The sequence below is a fragment of the Podarcis filfolensis genome (genome assembly GCF_964270895.1).
Source record: "Podarcis filfolensis genome assembly, chromosome: 4".
Classification (NCBI taxonomy): Eukaryota; Metazoa; Chordata; class Lepidosauria; order Squamata; family Lacertidae; genus Podarcis; species Podarcis filfolensis.
This window is the reverse complement of record NC_139607.1, coordinates 44,824,792-44,844,111: the sequence shown is the minus strand read 5'-3', so window position 1 is coordinate 44,844,111 and position 19,320 is coordinate 44,824,792. Positions and strand designations below refer to the sequence as shown.

The 19,320-nt window shown below is 38.1% G+C and overlaps 1 protein-coding gene across 20 annotated transcripts in view; it reads left to right on the top strand.

Annotated features, from left to right (window-relative positions):
• The window catches only part of DMD (dystrophin), a 953,416-nt gene that overhangs the window by 619,175 nt on the left and 314,921 nt on the right, over nucleotides 1-19,320 (top strand). For all 20 annotated transcript variants that reach the window (XM_083612216.1, XM_083612211.1, XM_083612219.1 and 17 more), the window contains 2 exons: nucleotides 7,604-7,751; nucleotides 10,518-10,667. In XM_083612216.1, coding sequence (XP_083468342.1) covers nucleotides 7,604-7,751; nucleotides 10,518-10,667 — 298 coding nt within the window. The remainder of the gene's footprint in view (nucleotides 1-7,603; nucleotides 7,752-10,517; nucleotides 10,668-19,320) is intronic.

Here is a 19,320-nt window from a genome sequence, read left to right as displayed (position 1 = left end):
AAAAGCGCATCTATATTTTAGAATTGCTAGGTTATGCAGATAGGGTGCAAAAGAGAGTCGAAATGAGGTGGAAAATAGTCATACCATGGGCAAAATTTACTTATTGTGGCCAATTTATTCTGACGCTCGATATTATTTAGACGCTGACAAATTAGACTGTTTGCTTTAATAAAACCCAAAGTGAGTAGCTGTTGTGGTGATAAGCCACAAGAGTGAAGTTTTTGATAGACAATTTTAGTCCACTGGGGTTATGAGATCGGGGGGATTTAAGTTTAGGTGAAGCCAGTAATTAAGTGTCCTACGCCAGATCCGTAATTCTACCGAGGAAAGATTAGCCTCTAGGCGGTGGTACAGAGAAAATTTGCCTTAATAACTTTGATTGGAGAGCTTCCATAGATGTTCTTTGTCTAGCTGCTTAAGAATATAATATTCAAATTCAAAATGTTACCATCTGCATTGTTGCCTTGATTTGACCATCATGTCTGATGTGTTCCTAGCAGAGAAATTGGGTTTTGCGTTAGTTGAATATCAGCTCATAATTGCTGTTGTTTCAGAAATTCCATGTGAATTGTAGGAGACTTATCTGGCACTAACCTTCACTATCATTTCTGATAACTGAAAGATGTTTGAAATTGAATAGGTTAAATGAATGTTGCTTGTCTATTAATATTACAGCTGGAAACAAAATGGCTTCATTTCAGGTTCCTCTTTAATCCTCTCTCTACACATATACTTACTTTACACCTTTGAAAGCTCTTCAAGAATTAAAATGTAGTCTATTACTTAACAAATTTGCTACATCTGGCAAGTTTCCATCTCCCTCCCTTTCTTCCCCCAGAGACAAAGTATGTCAGCTTTGTGAGAGAACCAACTGCCACTGGCTGAAAGCCTGGGGACACGAATTCATTTAAACTGGTTATATTTGATTACCTTGCTGATCAGGTAATTACTCTTCCTAATAAATTGCAGAACTAAAAAGGCAAGGTTAAAAGTTACAGACACACATTAGTGGCCACTAAAATCCCCATTTGAAAATAACTCTTGATGTGTTTCTTAGAGCTGAGAGAACCCTAGGAAAAGAGTTATTTTCTTTTCTTGCAAAGCAAGAGGGAACATTTTGTTCTTTGTTCTGGGCAAGTTCCTTATTTAGGTAGCATACTCTATTTGCCTTGTCCTTGTGTCTTGGAGTATATGAATCCAAGAGGCATTCTCTAGCAGAGGTAATGGATTTAGTTTCAATCTAGGTCTAGGAAATATAAGCTGGCACACCTCCCCCATAAGAAGTATAGTAGTTAAAAAGTGCCATCACCCAAGATCTGAGAGAGCATCATATTTGGGGCCTTATGGAAGAAATTCTTACTAATAATAGAAACTGTGACTTCTCAAGATGAATGCTAATTACTCCTTATTATGTAGTCCCTTAGAAACAATGATTGTGGCACCAAGCCTAAGGACCAAACTGCACATTTCGGAAGGACTTCTTAGGATTCTACAAATGCTGAACGTGTGAGGTCATATGTCAGGGAGTGGCAGGGCTCTGACTAGTGTGTGATGGAAGCAGAGGGGCTGGAGGATGACCCTGGAGAGGGGGCCAGCAATTCATGGAATTTGATGCCACCCATGAGGGTAAGGGAGGGTAAGGGTGCAAGCAGTCAAATACGGAGGTGGGGGCACAGGATGTGTTAGAAGCAGAGGACTCAAACATGCTCAAGCAAGGAGCAGGCTAGTCAAATGCCCCCTGGTCCCCGCCCCCACTGTTTTCTAGAACTAGGAGGGGCTTGAAGACGGAAGCACAGCGATGACCTGTGCAGAAGTCTCAGGTTGTATGGATGCACTCCATCAGGCGAATGTACATAAGCCCAGGGGTAGGGTGTGTGGTCCCACTGATGCTTCCAGCATGAACCTAGAAAAGTTCATGCCAGCTATGTAGACACTAGGGTGTGGGTGTGGGTGTGTGTCTAGTACACCCTAGGAACTTTTGTAAGTGTGTGCTTTTGCCAATAAAGAATTAATAGTTAGCTGTTTGCCTTCCTTCTCTGGGTGCGTGCAGGACAGCCTACTAGCCTTGCCTCCAATTTCTACACAGTTGCTGGCCATGCCATCTGGCAAACCACATCAATTGCTATTTCTTGAGTAGGAACCCTGTGTAGCCCTATATGTGTACAGGCCTAGGATATTTGTCCTTAATGTTGAATGCTTGGTTATAGGGGGATGGCCTGTGCTCAAGTTGGGAAGGGAGGGACATTGCCAGGGGCTGCACCTCTAACAATGTCTGATGCATTTATCTGAACGCTGTAGGAGAAACAGAGAGCAGATCAACCAAAAGGGCCTGAGGTCAGCAATCTATTGCTGCACTTGAATATGGCCATAGGTTTCCAGGAAAAGAATCAGAGCAATAGTTGCAGCTTTAATACATGCAATCAGCAGGGAGTAATACTGCTGCTTCTCCTTGACCCCTCATTGGTTTTCTCTCCTCTAGAGTGCAGCTGGAGGCTGCCTTACTTTCTTTTCAGAACCAACTTGAAAAACTATTTATTTACCAAAAAAATATAAAAAATTCCTTCCATTAGCACCTTAAAGACCAACTAAGTTAGTTCTTGGTATGAGCTTTCGTGTGCATGCACACTTCTTCAGAGCCTGAAGAAGTGTGCATGCACACGAAAGCTCATACCAAGAACTAACTTAGTTGGTCTTTAAGGTGCTACTGGAAGGGAAAAAAAATTTTTTGTTTTGACTATGGCAGACCAACACGGCTACCTATCTGTAACTGGATTTATTTACCCAGGCATTTATGTGATGTTGATTAAGTTGATTGGTGCCCAGGATGGAACTGCCTATAGCATTGAATGGCGTTTTGATATGTGATTTATCAATGACATTTTAATTACTTTTATGTGCTCTTATTTAGAAATATTTGTATGTTTTGTTTTATATTGGAGCCCAGCCTGGGGCGGGTAACAATGAAAGGTGGCTTAAAATATCTCTAATAAAATAATAACATAATTGCGATACATGTTGTTAAAACTGGCTAATTGTTTTTGTAGCAATATAATGGTCAGGAGTGGGTTTGATACCTTCCAACTGCAAGATGTTTTCTGTGTGTTTGTGTATACATTTGACTGTATAGCACAGAAGCATAATCTTCTTTTTTTCCCCTTTTTTGCATTTACTTCTAAAGTTATATTTGAATTTCTTGCTGTGCTCACTGTTATTCCACTTACTGAAAATTTATTAGGAGTATTTGTAATGCAAGCAGCCACTCATCCAATATTTCAAACAGAAGCCACAGCTTGTTCTTGGGTAAATGTATTGAAATGACTCTTGAAATAAAATATCTAGCACTTAATTGCAGATGGAGAGTTTTAAATGCACCATTTATTACTGTTACTACCACATGTTGGAATAAATCCTAGCAAATCATTAAACCTGTAGGTAAACAAAGATATAGCACTTGAGATCTTGAATGCTTGAGTAAAACATTTTTAAACATTGCTGTCAAGATGATAACCTTAGAAGCACAGCATTGCTGTAATGCTTTAAAGTATTCCACTACTTTGTAATAATATTTTTCTTCTAGAAATGGGTACTTTGCACACAATATGTGATTAATGTCCCCTTAATTCTGTGGCATGCCACTTCTAAATATTTGCTGCAGCTTATCTCAGTGTGATTTACTGTGTGCATAGTAAAGCTGTTTTTTGCTGTAAGAACTTAAGAAGAGCCCTGCTGGATCCAGCCAGTGGCCCCTCTAGCCCAGCATGCTGTTCTCATAGTGGCCAACCAGATGCCTATGAAAGGTGTGCAAGCAGAACCTGATTACAAGTGCATTCTCCCCACTTGGGATTCCCAGCAACTGATGTACAGAAGCGTGCTGTCTCTGACAGTGGAAACAGAACATAGCCATTGTGCTTTTACAGCCATTGTTAGCCTTATCCTCCATGAATTTGTCTAACCCTCTTTTAAAGCCACCCAAGTTGGCAGCCATCACTACCCTCCTGCAGCAGTGAATTCCATAGTTCAGCTTCACTGTGTGAAGAAGCACTTCATTTTGTTTGTCTTGAATCTTCCAACATTCAGTTCTAGTGTTATGAGAGATGGAGAAGCACTTTTCTTGATCCACTTTATCCACTCCATGCATAGTCACACCTCAACACAGTTCCCTCTTACCTAACTTACCTTTTTTTCGAAATGGAAAAGACCCAAATGTTATAAACATTCCCCATACAGTTGTTCAACCCCTTGATTATTTCAGTGCTAGAATTGGAATTATACTATCAATACCTGTTCTTTTTTTTTAGTATTCAACGTGGCTCACATACAACAGTTACCAGGTGCAGGTAGGAGCTTATCTTAGAGCCTATTTGTATGGCAGTGATTGTCAGGAAGGAACAATATACATCATCACCACTGTGTCATCTCAGTGCTGTTCAAAAGAGCTTCAGCTTCAGGGCTAGTGTAATCTCCCCCTACCCCCACATTCTTGGGGTACATTGGGTGAACTGCAGGGCTTTGGATCCTGCAAATCCACAACTTCTCCTGGCATACATTTCCTTTTTTGTCTTAGGAGAAGCACCAACTTTATACCTTTCTGCAGCTGCAGATAGGAGTTTGGCTCTCCATCTCTGAAAACAGATTTCACTCTCCATCCTCAGAGAGGGAGATCTGAAAAATCATATAGCATCTGGAACACCCTCCAGAGACCGTAGGATTGTGCCCTAAATAGATTATAAGCTATTGGTATTCCATAGATCTATGCAAAATGTATGTATCTAGTTCTCCTTTTAACTGCAGTTCTCATCATGAAATTCTCAGTGTTTCTCTAGTTTAAAAATAGTGATGCTTGTCTAGAAGTTTTTTTAATTTAGATACTTTTATGTAAAATAAAAATACTAATAGGTATAGTTTTAACAGCAGAATTAGCTTGACAAAGAAATCAATACAAGCTTTCAAATCAATGTGGTGCATTCTTCAAAGTGTTGCCAATTAAACTTTAACAGAAATGCCTATTTATTCTGCTACATAAAATATAACCACAGGGTTTAAAGAGAGAGTATCATTATCATATATTAGATATATCCTGGAGATCTTCCAATACCCACTAGAGATTTATCAAGATTTTCTAGAAACTAGGAATCATTATTGGTTACCTTTCTTAGGAGCATATTTATTTTTAGGGCAATTCAAATTTAACTAGTTAATCTTAGTAAACCATGATTATTGAGCTGAGAACAAATTTCAGTTAGTAAAGTGAGATTAAACCACAGTTTCCTTGTTCAGATGCCATTAAGAAACTACTGTTTAATAAATCATATAAATCTTTAGTTTTGGCCCACAAATGAAGGAAGAGAAGAATGAAGGAAGGAAGAAGGGAAGGGGGCATTTATCTCGATTCTGAAACTCTTGCAATATAACAGAGCAGTTCCCAGCTAGTCTAGCAAAGTCTGCAATATTACAAAGTGCCTCATTGGAAATATTGGAAGAATTGAGCTTAGTTTGCTTAGCCATACATATTAACTTTTTAAGAGAAAGTTTATCAATTCACCCTAGTTCATAGCTCCTGAAAAAACTGTATAAACTAGGGGTCCCAATTAGGTAAGTATTGCAGACCCCCTATTTTTCAAAAGAAAATCCATGGACCCCCTACTTTTGAAAAAACAAATATATCTCTATTATAGTTTTTGTTATGTGAATGGTGCCACAGACCCTGTGGATGGGTTCTGGGGACCGCAGACCACCAGTTGGGAACCACTGGTATAAACCATGTTTGCTCTAGTTATTGTAAGTGTCTGTACCTTGATCTGGAATAAAAAGCAGATGTAATGCAAATCAGAACACTGGAAAAATTTGACAAACACAAATATTTTCCCACCTTCCCACTATTTTAAGTGCATTCAATTGATTCACAAGGTAAATATGGCTTTTATGTCCATAGTAAAGAGAGTTGGAGTTTATTATTTTCATCAAATGCATCAGGATTAAAATATATATTTACAAATCCTAGTGGGGATAGAAATGTGAGGCAGGTGTGGCTGTGCAGGTCCCACTAGTCCCAGAATAACCTGAGAGTTCCTTTCAAACCATAAAATGATAAGTTGAAAGTGGGTGCAGTTGCCTGCCACTTATTTCTTACCAAAAGAACTCTTTCGCATTTTGGGATGGCAGGTGTTTATGAAGGGGGTGGTGGCAATCTTAGAATCAGAATGAAGGCTGAGGAAGGAATCTGGATAGTTTGGAAGTCCAGAATGCTGGCAGACTGTACCCACTGCAGAACCGAAGAGCTGAATTAGTGCTATGAAAAACAAAAACTGCTTTTCTCAATGAGACCCAAAACAAGGAAACTAGCAAAAAAAATAAATTGCGGGAGGCACCACAACATCATCGGAAAGCACTGTGGGGAGAAAACAGAAAAGAGGTGGAAGAAAGATAGATTAAGCCACTGTCTGATTGTATCCCTTTGTTACTTTTTGGGTGGGGGTAAAAGCACCCTGTGGACCCCAGGCTGCTTTTGACACACAACTTTCCCACACCTCTGGCATTACATTGCGAACAGGCAAACTTGTATACCTAGTTTGGATCACAGCCACGCTTTCCAAGGGGGAAAAACTGCACCAGGGTTTTTGTTGTGGCCATTGCTCCTCCTTTACAGAATGTAAAAGAATAAACACAGGAAATTAAGAGTAAAAACCAAATCCTTTGCACCGTCTGTTGTAAGTGAGTCCTGCAGAGTTCAATGCATGATATAGTACAGCTTGTTTAACATAAAGGAATCCATGCATCTGGGTTTTCCTACACACATTTCTTTTGCTAAGCGTTCAGATTTTTAATGTAAAAATCCAGAGCTCTAAGGAAAAGGCTGGTGTAGATAAATCATTGTTGATGTTTCCAGATGGATGAAGTGAAAATGTCATCCAATATATATCTCTGATAAGCACAGAGAACCCTAAGTACAAAAGAGCTTTCCTGAGTACAAAATAGCTTTCTACAGGTACACAGATGCTTTCTATGCCTTCTGGGTATTCATGTTTCCCTTCAGGAAAGTGCCCAGCAAGCCCTGTGCTCCAGAAAGTCGGTCCAAGGAATGTTCAGCGTGCCTAAGTCTTGTTAAAGGCAGTAGGAGTTAATCACTGAAGTGTGCTTGAAACAAATAGAGGTCACAGAATAATATTAAGATTAGCAGAAAATAGATTATGGAGAGGGAATGAGTAAATGAGCTACAGGAGTAAGGCATATTTATCCTTTATTTATACTCTTCTATTTTAAAAGTATACAGCATTAAAAAGTTTTAGTGCCTCTTTCAGGTACATTCTTTCTGAAGGCAAAGCCTGAAATTCAGGAGTGACATTTTGAGTGCTATGAATCAAGTGGTGAATTTTTAAAAATCTATTATAAAAATGAAACTCCACCTAAATTTTGAGCTGATCAAAACTACGGCTTCAGTTAATGTATGTTTCAGTGAACAATGTTTTCATGTGTCTTTAATAAAGGAATTTATATATTTATCTGTTACATTTCCATTAAGTGCTACTACTATGCTGGGTAGGGTTAATAATTAATATACTTGGAACCACCTGTTAATGTTGATATTTTTCTTTTATTACCACAGGCTAGAAGAAGAACAGAATCTTCTGACAGAATTGCAATATAATTTAAATAAGTTTTATTTATGGTTAGACGAAGCAAGTAGTGTTGTTGGCATTCCTGTTGAACCAGGAAATGAATACCAGTTAAAGGACACTCTTCAGAAAGTAAAGGTATGGAAAAAGCCTGTCCATTTTTATATCATTAGCTGCCTTTGTCTCCTTCCACTCTCCCCACACCCCAAATTAAAAAGCAGTAAAGTTGACATAAATACAACTTTTGGCACTGCATTCCTTATGCACTTCTAGGAAATAACAACAACAACAACAACACTTTTATTTATTCCACGCCCATCTGGCTGGGTTTCCCCAGCCCCTCTGGGTGGCTTCCAACACATACAAAAACATGCTAAAATGGCAAACATTAATAATAATGATCTACAAAAAGGTCGCAATAACTTTAAAATAAACAACTTATATAAAATAAAGCAATATTCAATAATCCATTAGAATATAATAGTAAAACAATTATTTCTCAATTAGCTGCATGAGTGCCTCCATTTCCAGCCAAAAAAATCACATGGACAGTATCAAATAAAATAGCTCCATAGTTGTAAGGAATATACAACGATGAAGTAATGTGGGGGGTTTTTTTGGGGGGGACACCAGTTTAGTGTTATTGTTTAGTGTTTTTAATTCCAGTTTTTTATTTTATAATCTGTCTGACTTCAGAATTCATACCCAAGTGCAAGAATTAACTTCCAGAAACACTGATGCTCTAGAATTTAATGTTCTACTTTAATTCTTTGTTAAAGCACAATCTTATAATATCTACTTAGAAGTTAGTGGTTATAGTATTGCAACTTCAGTGTATAATCCTATACCCACTTACCTGGGAGTAACCATCATTACACACAGTTGGCATTACCTCTGATTTAGCATGTATAAAAGTGTGCTGTTAGTTATCCTAGGAAAAGTTTTTCATTGGGGAACTAATTCATTAGCTTGATCATAGCTTTAAAATATCTGATTCATGCCAATCCTTAATGCTGCAAAACACTCTAGAAATTATTGAGCTCTGATTAAGGTGGTTTGAAAAAGGGCAGAAACACTTATCTGTATGGGGGAACTTAAAAAAGGAAGTATTTCTCTGCCATGTATAGGACCTGTCAAACTATAACCAAGGAAGTGGGTTTAAAAAAAAATCTCTCTGTGAAATGTCCTTGTTCTGACTCCTTCCTAAACTGAGGATTGTCAAGATATGCTGAGATGAGGCAGCAAAGAGGAAATGATCATGGCAGAACTGTGCTATGCTTATTGCCCTCTGTCTCATCTTAGGAAAATTTGATAAAGTGCTCTGAGCACTGAAATTGTCAATCTAAATATGTCACTACCAGTGTCAGTGTCCACAAAACTGCAATGCTCTTGCTGAAACTTGAAACCTGTACATTTGAATTTGGATGGTTCCCCCCTCACACAAACCTTCTTAAAGTGTAACAGCCCAATATAGTTATGTCACATCTGAATGCACATCCCACTGAAAATAATACAGCGTGGTTGGACAACATGCACATACATGCACATGAAAGTTATGCCCACTGTTTATGATCCAGCAAGTGATGTGTGTGCAGAAGCCTTCTTCTTCAAATGAATCTCTTGCTCTTGATTTGATTTTCTGTGATTAGGATAGAACAAGAGATATGTGTATACATTCCATGCCTTCAAAATAAAATGTTTCCACTGCATGTTTATATGAAGGGTGTATATGAATGATGATGATTTGTGAAACTTTGTGTACAATTAGCCTATATACCAATATTGACACAAGTCCCATGTTTGCCCTTATATAGCTAAAACTACAGCACCTACACACAACAGAGTAGTAATAGTAGTAGTAGACTTGGAATAACTTCTGCAGCAGGCAGAAGTACAATAAATCTGCATGGAGAAAAAGCTAATAATTGGAGGAAGAAATCCCCAAACAGATCCATAATAAATTAACGTCACAGAATGTTTAAAGAAAGTAAGTGTATACAGGTATACAAGTACAGATGAAAGAGTTACATATCACTGGGAGGTTACAGATTTCTGTTGAATCTCATCACAGCTATGGTGAAGCTGTATAACAAAGTGAAATGCTAATTTTTGATGTTTAGCTTTATATGCACGGGCTAGCATGTGACTCAGGCTTATGTGCCTTCAATTCTTCCAGTATGACTGTCAGTTTAAGAGATAAGAAGCTTTTGCTTCTGCTTTTAAGCAATCCAGTGTTCCTTCTGATGTCCAGAATTGGGTAAACTTTGGTTAGCATAAATTATGGTGGTTCAAACAAGTCAGAATCAATCGGAATTTATCATCTTGGTTTATTTTCAAACCACAGTTTAAATTTCCTGAGTTTGGCAGTAACAGGAAACTGGTTGGTTTAAAAGTGGAAACTTAGGATATTTTCCTAACAGTCACACTAGAGAAGAGAGTGCATGTGAGCCTCAGGTTTGTGTGCATATCACTAAGCCATAGTTTATGGTTATATATACATACTGGGCCAATATGAAAGGAAATCATTACAGTTAACCATATTTTTTATTTATTTTGGGCCTGTGAAACACCAAGTGACTAAATTCTGAGCAATATTATGAATTAGTACTTGACCTTTTTATTCTCCTGAGCTTTAAATATTTTATTTCGTTCCTCTATGGCTTTGCCATGTTGGTGAGCAGCTGTGTCGCGGAGATGGGAATCATTCTAATGCAAAAGAAGGACTGCTATCCATCGCCTTTTCCTGAGGCACAGCAGCCTAGAACAAAAGCTGTGGATACGTTGTGCTGAATTGAGCTCTTGAGTCTACTTACTTCAGCTGATAAACTAATCAATAGAGGTGAAGATAAGGGAGTTGAAAATTCTACTACAGTTCATTTTAAATGTTGCATTTGTCTGTTCCAGTTAAGAGTGGAAGAACTGCCTCCACACAAGGGAATACTGAAACGATTAACTGAAGCTGGAGGAAAAGCACTTGGTAGTGCATCACTGAGCCCTGAAGTAAAACATAAGCTTGACACTAGACTCAAGGAGGCTAACCATCGCTGGATAAAGGTTAGGCATATTAACAGTTGTGTTGCAGCATGTATCTGTAATCTGTTGCAGGTGTTTCCAGTGTTTTTCAGCAGTTATTTCCACCACACACACACACACACACACACACTTCCCTCAGCATGCAATTCAGATTTATCTGTACCATTTCATTTACTAAAGAAATAAGCATGCCTGTAATGACAACTTGAGGAGAGTCAAACTTTCCCACTCCTTCACTGGGGAGTCATGTCACTGCTGTATGTGGACTGTTGCTTCACTGGTATAGACTTCTTTCTTCAAGTTGTATTTCTGCAGCACTTGCTATTTGCTTCACACTTTAGGTTCAGTTCATACCATGCTGCAATGGCGGGGGGGCAGGGGGCGGGGACGGGACACAGAAGGAAGGTCTGAATCTACTGGTAGTTCTCTGAGAGATTTTGGAAGATTGGCAAGAATGTCTGGCTGCCAGATTTTTAACGATAGTAGCAACAAAAGGACTCTCGTTTCCTAAATTATACTGCTGAAATGAAACTAACCAATAATGGATATTTATGTGGGAGGCCTATGAGTTCCATTCAGTTATTGAGGCTCAGAATCTGTTCATTCTGACTTCTACACCAGTTGGCAGATTGTAGGGTACTAGTAAGAAACAAAGAAGAATCCACAAGCTTGAAGCCTCCCTATCCTCGCCCTACTGAGGTTGATTTAAAAACTCTTTTGTGCACTCTAGGCTGATAGTAAAGGGCAAGGATGAACTAGAGGAATGTAGCACACACCTGCACAGTGCCTTGAAGATGGTAAATACACGTTGACCTCTCCAAGCCCAAACAATGGCCTACCTCTGCCATTATGGCTATCTATACACATTCTTCGGTGGCTCTTCACTGTCTCCCTCCACCCCTTTTAATAACCTTTATAATTGTAAATCTGGTAGGCCAGGAGAGCCACTTGTTCCAGACTCATATGGTGCGAGGAAGTAAATTTAGTAAAGCTTGTGCCTACCCACTATAGCTCCTCCACACCCTCCCTGGTTCGATGTTTTTGGGGTATAATAGATGCAGCACAGATGGCCAGCTGGTTCTTCCCACAATTCTGCAGTAGCATCTCATTATTAGTATGTCAGAGTTACAGTCATGGTGTACAGACACAGTGTAATATGTCATACAGTGTTGTTCATCTGAGATTGTATTTACCCAATTTTAAAACCTGCCAAGGAACAGGTGATTGTCATTATGTCTTCATATGTAAAACTACAGAATTCAAAGAGAGTGCACTCCCCCCCCCCCATGACTGTACATGAAATAGTTTTCTTGATACCTTTTCTAATATTGCTATATTGACATGTTGGCATCTATAGTTTTAGCAGTGAAGTACGTGCCTTGGTTTAGCGGCTCTGTACTTCCTTAGACTCCACCAGCATCTCTTTATAAGGTTTGGTAGAATAGCTTTGTCTGATTGGATAGAATATTGCAGAAGCAATGATACCTATGAATTTTCATATCGGAGCTTTCATATCTAAATCCTCATTAAACTTTATCCACAGCAATAAAATTCAGTTTCCTTAAGCATATAACATTAGTCTAGAAAAGAAATTGAAGTGCAACATTCAGATAAAATATGGATTTATTTGCTTTTATTTGTGTACTTAAAATCTGCTTTTATATGCCTGAGTCATATAATGTTGATTCTGAGATTATGTACTTTGTTTTTCTTCCTGTGGGCCAACAATTATTTTGAAATAATGATTGTCCTTTAGTAATACTTAAGCAGAAAACCTAATGCTCTACTATCACAGATTGCTGATTAAAAATAATAGTTTATTAACCTAAAAGATAATGGATAAGAAGCAACTGAGACAGCTTTGTTCTCTTTGCCAGATTGTATTAAAAATGTCTTATACTAAATTGGTGAGGGAAAATAGCATAAAATTGCATTTCTCAGAGATTAAAATATAAGCAATGCAAACCAGTAAAATGAGAGTTAAAATTCATATTATTCCATTTCAAAAAGCACAGCCTTAGGACACAGTTTTATCCATTAAATATTACACTGTACAATCAGATGGAGGCTATTACATGGTTAAGATTCTCTCAGATGAAATCAGTAATTCTGAGAAGAAAACGGCAAAATACACATTATCAACAGAGCAGATGTTCATGACGGATGAACACTATAGAAGAACTCAACTTCATTTATGGAGATACCCTTTTTCTGTCGACCTATAAATAAAGAAATATGGCTGCACATTTTGATAACAACCATGAAGTCCTGGGTTATCAAAGAGAAACTAATATGGATATTGAAGAATCATCCTGTGGTCCAGGAACCAAGGGACTGCTGTTTGTGGCAAGGAGGTGAACAGGAAAGTGAAATTAAGAAGAAAGACTTCAATCTCTCACTATCTACAGCTACACTCCACCCTGCTAGCCTTGCACCTGCTGAGTCTCTCACCATCAGGCAAGTCAGCCCTGGCAGCTGAAAGGAGCAATAGTCTTGTCACTTCTGCACCTGTAGCCAATCTACATCTACAATCTACATCTTCTGGCTGCCTCACAAAGCAGAAACAGAGCTTTTCTGGGTAGTTTGTGGCCTTTTACACTCTGGCCTGAAAGAGGTGACAGAACTGGAAGTAGCTCGCTGTGACTTGTTTGCATCTGCCAGGACCTTGACTCCTCTGTTGCAGCAGATCAGCCTTGGAAGAGGTAATCACCTTTGGCATGATGGAAGAGAAACATGAAAGAGGTGGTCTAGTAATTTAATAAGTAGTAATAATAATAATTTACTAGTGTTGCACTCATACAAGAATTGTGCTGTATAAGCCCAGAAAATGTGAATAATAGTTTAAATGCACATTTTCAGAGCTGAAAATTGTATTTCTACAAAATGTTTGAAGGGTATGTACTTGGATTTTGTCAAAATCCGTAAAATTGTGAAGTAGAATAGAGGTGAAGGGTCACATTCAAAAGCATGATGTTAAAACCTAGGTGTTGTCATTTATTATATATTGCCCTGATACAAAAGTGTTGTCTGAAAACAATGCTGTCTTGTGAATAGTTTTAATTATAGAGGTATTGTTATGCTGTATTGCAGACTATTTTTTTTTTTAGGTTAAGTGTCTTTAGTTGATTTTTTTTGTCACTTAGACAACCTAATTGTTATATTTTTCCTGCTGTAGCAGGGTAAACCTGGTATTTCAAAACACAGGAAAGAGACTGGCCTTTGTGATGCATGCAGTTCTTGTCATATACCACCTGCCAGGACACGAAACAGTTCTGTAATGTCTTTCTTGCTTTTTATTGTGCAATAAATGCATTTGTAGATTGGGCCTGGAGCTAGTGAACCGTAGGTTTGCCGGAAGGAGTTTATTACTCTTTAAACTTATGTTTGATCCAATATCGGGCAGGAGGGATGAGGCAGATGAGGTGAATGAAGGTAAGCTGGGTGCCACTAGCTGTGTTTTCCTTATTTATCCACCTTAGTTCTAGAGAAGTGGGTTGTCAAGATTATTCTTGTTTTGCTCTTTTTTCCATCTGCTTCTTTATTTCCCAATAATTACTAGGCATTGAAGAGACCATTCTGCTATTCACTGCGAGAGCAAATCGATTTGTTGTACCTACATTCTCAGCAGAAGCATTGTAGTGAAGTAGCATGACTATAATGCATGAACCTTTCCTATCGCTCTGGGGAAAGCATTGGACCATTCTTTTAGCCAGCCACAAGGAAATAAACAAAACATGTCAGTGCACAAGCCTATGGTTTGTATAATTTGCACTGGCTGTAATTTAACTGATCATTCACATTGAATCTTGGCAAGATATACCCACAATGTGATTATTTCTGTGTAATGTTTGCCAGATGTCTAAAGCAATATTTACCTACCTGACTGTTCAACTAGGTGTGGTGGGAGAGATCTGTGCTTATGGCTAGATGGCTGGTTCTGTTGTTTGTTTTTACTTTGAAGCAGCCATGTAGGGCTGTTAATTTGTCTGAGGAATGGGTGCTTAATACTTTTTTCCTGTACTGTTTCCTCAGTCAAAGTCCCCAGGTTATAGCATACACTCTTTTTTTTTGTTACAAATAACTATGCTTAATATTTTTAACCTAATTTGATTGATTGAATTTGTATACCACCCTTCATTTAAAGCTCACGGGGGTTCACAACATAAAAATACACAATGAGAACACAAATACATAATAAAAACAAGAACAAAAACAAATCTCTTTAAGTCATGCTGTTTAACCTAAACAGTATGAAGGTGAAATAGAAGTTTGTAATATCATGTACACACTGAGGGCCTAGAAACAAATAAAATAATTGAGATGTACCTGCTTTTCCTGACTTGAGTACTCTTTTGAAAAACAATATTATCTTTAAAAATTACTACCACCCAATGAACTTTTCAACATAAACTCTTTCCTTTCGTGTGTGTGTGTGTATGTGTATGAACACATTTGTAGCAAAATCTCTATTTCTCAAGTAGCCTTTAGGCTGAGTGTGTCTTTAATAGGATTTGACTGTGTTCTTCAGCCTGCTATTAACTATTTTACTCACAATTATATAATCTGCCTATTTACATTCATTCAGTGCCATTGCCTGAAAGGGATCTCCTTTCTTTTATAGTTTCAACTTTTGCACTTAGTCCTATCAGATGGAATGCATGCAGTCAGGCAATTTTAATAATCACCCATGCTTCAATTATTGAAATGTTATGCTTTCTAAAATTTGCAGCTAAATTATATTTAAAAGACCTCCCAAGAGACAGGTGGCTGGGACAGCTGGTTAGGGCTCTGAGGTCTGAATCTACTGTGCCTCAATTGCCTTAGTTTGTCTAATGAAAGCTCTGGCGCTGCCTGGCATTGCAATCTAAGAGAGGATAAAGAGGTGGCTTCCACTACAGTTTTCTAGGTTTTATTTTGCACCCTTAAAATTTTGATGCCTTTGTGTTTATCTTGATATTTTCATGATTACCTATTGAAACAACTTCAATTCATAGCTTCATTCAGTTCAAATATTGTGAATTGCGAGTGTGTATTTTATTGTTCATGGAAACTGTCCAGAGAACATGGTTGGATGGTGGTATACAAGTGTAATACGTAATAATAAAAGTTCCAGAAGATTACCAATGATTATAGCAGCAATATGACACACTACTGCTCCCCCCACAATTCCCCCCCCCCCCGTTTTTGTGTAAATACAAGAGCAACACATAACTACAGTAACTTGTCCAGTGGTACATTCTTATTAAGTTTCATATGCAGAACACAGTAATACTAGTGCTTTAACAGATTGGAGACTAACTGGGTCGTTGCAGCATAAACTTTCACAGGCTAAGGTCTTCTTCAGCAGATTAACACTGTGCCAGCTTTTCACATTGCTGCACTTGCGGGCCCAAAAACTATTTCAAATATTATAAAAGTGGGAAGCCGTCTCCCAGCATAAGCACCAGTAAAAGCAGACCTCAGCCTGATGATGTGTGTGGAGGGAAAAGCCGAAATGGATGTCGGAATGAGCGGATATATGTGTGGGATGGGATTAATAGATGGAAAAGAAGGTAGGGCTATGCTTGTTCAGTTGGGGGGGGGGAGAAGAGAGTGACACTTTCAAACTAATCCATGCTTCAGAGCTGGGGTGAGGGGAAGTAGTTCTTCCCACCTTTGGCTTCAACCAACCCATGATTGATTTTGGGTGCACATCCATTGCTAGTTCTGCAAGCAACTACCTCTGAGGAAATGCAGCCCCTCGGTGTATGGAGTACTGATGTCATGTTCACCTAGTGACTCCTAACCCTAGTTAGTGGGGTTGCAGTAGTGGTTAATCTGGAGGTTATAAAGGGATTGATGTCATTTGCCAAATCCAAGTTTGAAAGAAAGACTTGCAGCTTTCTCATCTGATGAAATTAGATTTATCTGTGGGCAAAAAGGCATTTAATGGCTTTTGGCTCTGTGAAAGCGGGAATGGATGATAGAGAATAATACTTGTAGCTGTAAAAGGAAACCAAAATCTCATGTCATAACCCATTATTCATATTTAATTCCCTGTTCGGTTATATAATTTTGGGTGACATTTTGTTAAGTAAAGAGGAAATATTAGTACCCACAATAAAATTATGACTATTTAGCTGTGCAGGATTAAGGGAATGAAGATTGCTGTAGCATAATTGCAAGGCTGCAGTAATAATGAATATTCTTGTGAAGAACTGGGAGAATTTATATAAAGTTAAGACCTTTAGCTACTACCAAATACAGAGTTTAAATCTTCTGAATTATTCATTTGCTAAGATTTCAATTAACTTACCTTAATTAATTCCTAAACTAACATGTTTAAAGTTCAGATTTTTCAAATGTTTTAGATTAATTAATTAATCTTACCTAAAGTAGTGCTTTGATGTTAAGATTGATATCAATTATTTTGTAAGAACTGTATGTAGAAGACTGGTCAAAGAGCATGTGTGGTAATGATCATTCTTTCCCACCAGCTACAGTTGAAGTGTATATTGCTAAATTTCTGAAAATTAAATAAACTTGCAGGATCTATAGCTGGTGGAAAACTTGAGAGGTCTAAATCGCTGAGCATTGATGTTAATGTTACTGTGTTTTTAAACTGGTGTCTGGTCCATAGTTTTCATTGCTACCTTATTAATGCAACTTACAATTATGTCTAGTTCATCTAGTTCATATAGGGGTACAAATAATAAATTATTATTATTATTATTATTATTATTATTATTATTATTATTATCTTCAACCAAACCTGTTTTCCCTAAACCTTTTTTTAAGTGGTTTTAGTTCACTTCCAGAGGTGCACTCCACTGACTCAAGTCAGACAGATGCCAACAACAATTTTTCCCTTTTAGATACAAATGCAATAGAAAATAAGAAAGATAAAAGTATGATTTCAGAACAACCATTTATCAAAGGTTGACATTTGGAAACTGCTCAAACTTGAACTCTGCTCATATTTGCCCAAATTGGGGAGGAGGGTAAAAACAGTATGCACATTAAAATACAGTGGTACCTCAGTTACATATTCTTCAGGTTACAGACTCCGCTAACCCAGAAATAGTGCTTCAGATTAAGAACTTTGCTTCAGGATGAGAACAGAAATCGTGCTCCGGAGGCGTGGCAGCAGCAGGAGGCCCCATTAGTTAAAGTGGTGCTTCAGGTTAAGAACAGTTTCAGGTTAAGAACGAACCTCCGGAACGAATTAAGTACTTAACCCGAGGTACCACTGTATAAAAATAAGACCTCTGACAGTGACTCTAGCTTTAAAAGTGCATTAATAATCATTTAGATTGGCTCTGTCTGTACCTACCACAAGATTCCTGAAGTTGTAACCATGCAACAGGTTCCATTTGACTATAATAAATTGTATTTAGGGATTTATTACGTGCATATACTTCAGAATACTCACTGGTTGGCCACTGTGATGACAGGATGCTGGACTAAGTGGGCCATTGGTCTGATACAAGAGGCTCCTCTTTATGTTCTTAGAAAGGAATCCTCAACAAAGCCTGAAGAACTGTTATTGGTGCAATCAGATTTGTGCCTATGAACACAGATGCCAGTGAATGCAGTTACTATCAGAAGAATATAGGGGAGAGAATTTTTGCTAACTCCCACTTCTACCCGCAGCCCACCACCACCAAATCAGCTCCAGAAATTTAGAGGATTGTTCAGAACAATGTAGAAAGTGCCATGGCGGGGGGGGGGGGAGCATCCAATGGATCAAAAGTTCTTTCATGAGTGCAAGATGACCTATTAGTTTACACCCCAAATCCCTAAATCTCTAATCAACTTCAGATGGATGTGTTCATATTCAAATTATCTATTTAGTTCGCAGCATTGTTAATATATAGCCCAGAGTGTTCATCAATGTGGAATACCAATGGAGTCAGTCCTCATAATGCAAATATCAGCTTTGGGGATGGCGTGAGTTTCAGCAGGATCACATTTGGAGGTGGGGGTGGGAGGAAAATAAAAATTTCTCCCCCTACCCACTGACGTTCCTGTGCTACTCTGGATCATCTGCAGCTGCTACTTACTGTCAATTTTATATATATTTTTAATCATGCATGTCAGTTTCATTCGCACAGTTATTGTGTCCAGCTTGGCACTAAAAGGACAATTTTAGTGCAGAGAGTAAATAAACCTAACTACTACCTCCTTACCTTCATATGAGGTGATATAACTGAGATGTTCATCCTTCCAGCTTCTGCATAAAGTTGACATGTAGAACACAGCTAATCGTTTTCTTAAAATCAAATTTTGAAGAATTTTAACTTAACAGTATGATTCATTCTTCACCTGATATACTTTGATTGCTGGGATTGATGTTGCTCTTTCTGAAATCAGAGTACAGACACAAGTACTGCATGTGCATGAGATGCATAACTTCTTATGCTGTACCTGTATTTTCATATTGTGTATATTGTATACAAATTTTCAAAATAAAGGTATTTTTAAATTAAAAAGTTGTTATTTTTTTATAGATACACAAAAGTCCACTTCTCAGTTACTTGTGGTGCCTTCAGAACTATACAATGCCTTAAATGCATGTTGTAATATTTTTCTGTTTTATAGGATGATAAACTGTCTAAAGGCAGCTGCTGAGCTTGGACAAGGGCCTGTTTGTGTGCTGTTCTAGAAGCCTGTTCTGCAGCAATGGGTGCTGTTC